We start from the raw sequence: 6849 nt of genomic DNA, 5'->3' as shown, positions 1-6849 counted from the left end.
GACGAAACCATGTGCGTATCTACTGCCTGTGTAGAGGACCTCGACTGGCCGCTCGCACCGCAGCCCGCAGGCAAACTGGCGCGACCGACGTGTCGCCGCTCTCCAGACACGACCGCCGGAACCCGCGAGGACACGACCGCCGGAACCCGCGAGGGCGCGGCCGCGGGAGCCCGCGAGGACACGACCGCCGGAGCCCGCGAGGACACGACCGCCGGAGCCCGCGAGGGCGCGGCCGCGGGAGCCCGCGAGGACACGACCGCCGGAGCCCGCGAGGGGCGCGGCCGCGGGAGCCCGCGAGGACACGGCCGCCGGAGCCTGCGGGGACACGACCGCCGGAGCCGCGAGGGCGCGGCCGCGGGAGCCCGCGAGGACACGGCCGCCGGAGCCTGCGGGGACACGGCGTCGGAGCCCGCGAGGACACGGCCGCCGGAGCCCGCGAGGACACGGCCGCCGGAGCCTGCGGGGACACGGCTGTCGGAGCCCGCGAGGACACGGCCGCCGGAGCCCGCGAGGACACGGCCGCCGGGGCCCTCCAGGATACGGCCGTCGGAGCCCGCGAGGATACGGCCGCTGCGCCCATGTACAAAAAGTCGTGACAACCACACGGAATGGAATGCGCCGAGGCTCCAGCCCTCTTTGCCGGCCGACACCAGGTGGGAGGACAGGCGGGCCCATAGGCGGCGTCTCCGCCGGCTGACACCAGGCGCGGCTCAGGCGGCGGCCGCGCCCTGACGCTGGTTCCACTCGTGCAGCCAGCGGTGGACGTCGGCCCGGTACCGGCGCCGCCAGCGCACGTTCAGCTCAATACTCTCGATGGCCTGCTGGAGCGAACGCTCGGCGCTGCGCAGCTCTTTGCCGGCGAAGAAGGTCCGCACCTGTCGGCACGGCACAGTCTCAGGTGACGATACTGGCTTAGGGGGAGAGGGGGGGGGGGGGAGGGGAGGCTGGCGTTCTACGTGGCGACCCATCTGTTGAGTCGCTCATAATACGGTGAGCAAAACAAGCAAGTCGCCAGTCTCACTTGTGATTGCAATTTAGCAAAGCGAGGTGTCGAATCACTCCCGTTCTTGATGATGATATATATATATATATATATATATATATATATATATATATATATATATATATGTATTGGCTGATGCCAAAAATAATTCACAAAAATAAACTCCGCCGTTACACTCAAAAGACAACTCAAGACAATGCCGTAACCAAAAGTGTATTCAAGGTTTTCGAGATCATGCACCGGCAAAAGGCGTCGACTAGCTCGCTCAGGAGGACAAACAAGCGCTCCAAGGGGGCCAGTCCAGAGCCTGGCCGCTGCAGCTCGGCAGACCAGCGGTCCTCGAGTCTCGACGGGTTTCGATGGCCGCGTCGAGTGACTAACGGCCGGCCAGGCGGTCAGTACAGATGCCTGCGTGGCTGATGCGACGTGGTTGGGTCCCCCCCCCCCCCCCCCCTCTCACTTCGTCCAGCTCCAGCTGCGTGGTGAAGCGCGACACCATCTCCTGGATCACGTTGTCCATCATGAAGGTGCCGACGCCGACCTTCTGCATGATCTCTGGCCAGTGGAGCCGCACAAAGCGCCAGAGTCGCAGCCGGCCCTGCCCAAGTACATCAGACCAATCGGAGGTCACAGAGGACAGCCATGGCTGATCCTGGACACGCACAGGACATCAGCCAGAGGACAGAGCCATAGTCGGCCCTGAACACGTGCGTGGCATCAGCCAGAGGACAGAGCCATAGTCAACTCCGGACACGCATACCAGATCATTCCGTCACTACTAGGCAGGTCAGACCATGCCAGACCATTCCGTCACTATTGGCGGCCAGATTAACTGCGGTACACAGATGGCTAAAACGGCCCTCATCTAAGTAGACCGTGCTTTAAGTTGTACAATGTTAATGTCCCTGAAAGTCAAAAGAAGCATCGCGTTCCTGTTTTCATCCAAACGCATATGAAGTTATTCCATTTAAATGACACTTGGCGTAAATGGTGTACTGCGTCGCATGAATGGCCCGTCATTTGTCCCAGTGGAGTCTCGGACGCACTCATCGCCAGTCTGGACCACTTACCGCCTCGTTAGCCGCCACCGACTCGACGACGCTGGCGAAATCCTGCGTCCGCACCTTATCACCGGCCAGACTCCGGCGCAGCAGACTGCCGGGTGGACGCTGCCGTGTGACACCCACGCGGCGAGGGCGGCACACGGCCTGATACCGAGACACAACCGCGGCGAGGGCGGCACACGGCCTGACACCGAGACACAGCCGCGGCGAGGGCGGCACACGGCCTGACACCGAGACACAACCGCGGCGAGGGCGGCACACGGCCTGACACCGAGACACCCACGCGGCGAGGGCGGCACACGGCCTGACACCGAGACACAGCCGCGGCGAGGGCGGCACACGGCCTGACACCGAGACACAGCCGCGGCGAGGGCGGCACACGGCCTGACACCGAGACACAACCGTGGCGAGGGCGGCACACGGCCTGACACCGAGACACAGCCGCGGCGAGGGCGGCACACGGCCTGACACCGAGACACAGCCGCGGCGAGGGCGGCGTACGGCAGGACAGCGGGGCGCACGTGCAAAGGTACCGACTGTGCCTGTTTGGCCGCATTACCTCAATGATCGTAGCAGTGAAAGCAAACAGCCTCATGCTGCTACCCTGCACTCAGTGATAGCATACTCTGTATTTGGTAGTGAGCCCTTTCAACGTTTTTATAACAGTCACTGATAACAGCGTATGATAAAACATTGAGCACAAACTAACGTGGGTGATGAGGACAATGGTCCCAATACCTAGTCCCCACGTACAGACACCCCGTCTCCCATAATCCGTACGACCATGCTATAAAATTGAAGCATGGGTATCCTCGATCGCTTGATCGCAAAGACCCACTGCTGAGCACCAAACAGCTCATGCTGACGACACGTTTGGGAAGGCTCACAGATAGGATAAGGATAAGACAGGAGCCCAAGTGCGGTGCGCACTCGGGCTGAGTGTGACAGTGCCGGGCAGTGGCGCAGCGCCAGGCGAGGTGGAGAGCACGTACTTCTCGATGGTGAGCGGGTCCTGAGACGCGCCGAGAGCCATCAGCAGCGCCTTCTTCTCGCTCGGGGTCGAGGCGTTCAGGTAACGGCCCCACACAAACTGCCAGTCACTCTCGTTGCCGTACTCCACCCCTGCGTGGACACCCCGCGGCGTCAGACAGACACGACGGCCGACAGCTCGCCTCTCAGCAAACGCATTAGGCTGGGCGTGCATTAACTGAGGTATGTCCGCAGCTGGGAACGTATAAAATGTTTAACGACGGTCCCTCGTGTGGTCTACTGGCGGTGGGGGCTGTTGGTCCACTCCAATTGACTGACATCAGCTGGGACCAGCAGTCACTCCACCCGTGACGTGTCAGCGCGCCGGTCCGGGCCACGTGCTGGGTCCAGTCACCTGTGGCGTAAACGAGCGCCCTGAAGTCGGGCGGCACTTGCAGGCCGGCTTTCCAGTCGTTGAACAGGGTGCGCGCGCGGGCGACCGCCTCGGGCAGGCGAACCGACACGGCCCAGGCCAAGATCAGCGTCCGCTGCTGCCTGCAAACGCCCAGCGGTAACATCAGGCCCACCGGGGTCTGCCCTGAGCCGCGTTTCGTCACGGGATGGGGGTTAGACGCCCACCGTGCAACAGCCCGCAGCGGTAACATCAGGCCCACCGGGGGCTGCCCTGAGCCGCGTTTCGTCACGGGACGGGGGTTAGACGCCCACCGTGCAACAGCCTGCATAAAGCTGCAGGACCGAGGGCAGTTCTGCCATCTGCTGGCACAGCGCAGTTCAGGCGGCGATAGAATTGTAAGTGCATAAGACGCACCAATCTGTAGAACAAGCCCGGTGAGTCGCGGTTGCCATGGCCGCGGCTCGGCGCCGCCACACCGGGTCTGACCTGACCAGGTGCGAGCCCGTGTCGCTCCAGCCGAGCTCCGTGTAGCGCGGCAGCAGCAGCCGGCGCGCGAACGCCTGCAGCTGCGCGTGCGTGGTCAGGTCGAACACCAGGTGCAGCCAGTGGCGCAGGTGGCGCTCCGCCACCGACCAGGGCGCCAGGCCGCGCTCCGTCAGCAGCGAGGTGCTCAGGCGCAGCGGCACCGTGCCGTTCAGCTGCGCCGCCCTGCCGCGCACGGGCGTGGCTCAGCGGGGACGAGCGGGCCACGCCACGGCAGACACCGCCGGTGACGCGGACAGAACCACAGCAGTGGGGCCATGGCCGCGGCGCAGCAAACGGGAATACATGAATGTCACATGTACAAGGCCGGGCAGGGTTGTACCAAACATTCCATGTTTTGTATGACATCCGCGACACTGATGCTTAACTAAGCATGGCGTTCTTTTAATCAACAGACATATCAATGTCACTTGTCACTAAATGATGCGGTACTGCGTCGTCTGCAGCATAAGTTTATGCATATTTTACACTTATATCACATTTCTATCACGTATATGTATTTCACCGAAACAGCAGATGCGTAGTGCGTAATCTCGCCGCTGCGCCTGAACCACCTGCGCGACGCGCTCACCTGTTGAGGCTGAAGGCGTCGTCGATGAGCGCGCCGCGGTCCTCCACGCTGAGGTGGCCAGAGCCGTCGAGCAGCAGACCCTCCAGCGCCGCCCAGTTTTCGGCCGGGTACATCACCCGGTACACGCCCGTCTTGTTAACGTTGCAGTAGTACCAGGCTGGCTCCGACTGTACCTCCACCGAGACGGCTGAGGGCGACGCCGACACCAGTCAGCGAGAGGTACGCCCGGCCGGCCAGCAGTGGCCGAGGCGAGCACGGCAGCTGACAGCGCGGTCCCGCTCTGGTGCTGCCGGTCTGCCCTTGTTAACCATCCAATGCACGCCACGAAGAAGTTGAAGCGCGTGTTGAAGTTGAAGTTGAGGTCAAAGTTGAAGTGCGCGGTCAGTTCCTGGACATTACATGTAAACATATGCTGTATCGTACCATGAAACGCTCTGCGTATATCACATATAGCAAGAAATGCAGCGCGTCTAGAGTATCTGTAACTGCATTCAAAGTTCGCCCATAGAAACAAGAAAACGCATCTTGCAAAGCGTAATACAGATGACAGTGGATTGCGCTCTGGTGGCGGCCTAGGACCAGTGACGAATGGACTGTGTGTGGCAACATCGACATCATGACACAAACAATGCTTCCGCCCTGCTGCATCGAAGAAGGTAAGCTTGGCAACACCGACGTCATGACGCAAACAAGAGCTTCCGCCCTGTTCCGTCGAAGAAGGTAAACTTGACAACATCGACGTCATGACGCAAACAAGAGCTTCTGCCCTGTTGCGTCGAAGAAGGTAAACACGAGTTGTACCCGCACCGACTCCTACACAACAGTCCGGTGCGCCCCCCCCCCCCCCCCCCCCCCCACCTCCGTCGGTCAGTACTCACACTCGACCATGTCGAGCCGGACGGACAGGACGCCGTCGAGGCGGTGGAGGCGGCAGCGGACCGGCACGTGCCAGCGAGTCGGCGCCGCGCCGGCCGACTCCGAGCCGTTGGAGAGCATCACGAACGGCGTTTGGCGCAGGGTCAGCCGGCCGTCCTCTAGCCGGGCCTGTATCAGCGGGTAGCCCTTCTGCAGCGTCCACGAGTCCATCATGGCCTGCCGGGGCGGGTGGCAGCCCCTGTCATGGTCTGCCGAGGCGGTGAAGTCTGTCATAGTCTGCCGGTGCAGCAGGGTCTGTCATGGTCTGACGAGGCGGTGAAGTCAGTCATAGTCTGCCGGTGCGGCGGCCCCTGTCATGGTCTGCCGGGGCGGCGAAGTCTGTCATAGTCTGCCGGTGCGGCAGGGTCTGTCATGGCCCGCCATGGGTTGCCGGGGCGGAAGGGTCCGTAATGGTCTGAGACGGGGCAGAGAGTTTGGGGTCTGAGGCGGGAGGGTCTTTAAAGGTTCGCCGGGCAAGAGGGTCTGTCATGACCTAACGGGTCTATGGCGGTTGTCCTGCACCAGTTAACAGTGTGGTTGTGACAAGATACTTTCCTGCAACTGAGAACGCAATGGTGACGATGCATTCCATCGACATCAGCAACGCCACTTGTTTCCCAGATCGCGTGGGCAGCACATATGTTCGCAGCAGTAATTTGTCAGTTATGACATTTATTTGTACACACGGAATAATAAAACATAAGCCTAGAGTGACAGCAATAGTCACCGGCACATTCAGCGCACCATTTAGCGAATAGTGCCGCGCTGGAAACACGGAACATCGCCTCAAGTCATTCAAAATTATTGATGTAAGGCTATCGTGGTGAGAAAACACGACAAACTGCTTACATAACACATCATCCTTGAACCGCCAACGAAGGAGCTGAAGGACCAGGCAATTTTAAAACTAGCGCCTGCATGCGGCACCGCCCAGCACACCGGCGCACGCTCGTCGCTCCAGCTGGATCGAGCCGGCCCCAGACCGGCCTGAAACGCCGTGCCGTACCTTGATGTCAGTGACCTGGCTTCCGGCGGCCGGGTCAGAGGGGCTGATCTCCTGGCTGGCCTCCTGGATGGCCGCCCATAGGTCATCGGTCCGCGTGTTTCCGAACATGTGCCGGTTCAGGTAGCGGTGCAGGCCCGCCTTGAACACCGTCTGGCCGATCTCCTTCATCAGCATGTAGAGGAGCGCGGCGCCCTGGGCATGCCACACGGGGGGGGGGGGGCTGTGACGGCATCTGATGCCGGTGGGGACGTGTGTCGGATGCCGCTCTTTGCCTTGAGGTAGTGCACTGATGCGAACTTTATAGACCTGCCCACCCGGCAAGTTATTTCTGTGTTTTTACACTTGTAAGGTGAGCGTTTGTTG

The 6849-nt window shown here is 61.3% G+C and overlaps 1 protein-coding gene across 1 annotated transcript in view; it reads right to left on the bottom strand.

Moving 5' to 3' along the window:
- Positions 1 to 474: 474 nt before the first annotated feature.
- Positions 475 to 6849, bottom strand: part of LOC119101492 (endoplasmic reticulum aminopeptidase 1-like) — a 15020-nt gene continuing 8645 nt past the window's right edge. The window contains exons 10-18 of the mRNA XM_037224830.1: positions 6487 to 6678; positions 5444 to 5657; positions 4566 to 4752; positions 3938 to 4159; positions 3452 to 3591; positions 3060 to 3189; positions 2074 to 2158; positions 1464 to 1601; positions 475 to 875 (exon numbers count right to left, since the gene is read on the bottom strand). Of these exons, the coding sequence (XP_037080725.1) occupies positions 711 to 875; positions 1464 to 1601; positions 2074 to 2158; positions 3060 to 3189; positions 3452 to 3591; positions 3938 to 4159; positions 4566 to 4752; positions 5444 to 5657; positions 6487 to 6678 (1473 nt within the window). The 3' untranslated portion in view covers positions 475 to 710. The remainder of the gene's footprint in view (positions 876 to 1463; positions 1602 to 2073; positions 2159 to 3059; positions 3190 to 3451; positions 3592 to 3937; positions 4160 to 4565; positions 4753 to 5443; positions 5658 to 6486; positions 6679 to 6849) is intronic.

This window comes from Pollicipes pollicipes, unplaced genomic scaffold, assembly GCF_011947565.3.
Source record: "Pollicipes pollicipes isolate AB1234 unplaced genomic scaffold, Ppol_2.1 Scaffold_4881;HRSCAF=5763_pilon_pilon_pilon, whole genome shotgun sequence".
Classification (NCBI taxonomy): domain Eukaryota; kingdom Metazoa; phylum Arthropoda; class Thecostraca; order Pollicipedomorpha; family Pollicipedidae; genus Pollicipes; species Pollicipes pollicipes.
Note: the sequence above shows the minus strand (reverse complement) of the source record. Positions and strands in the feature narration are given on the sequence as shown.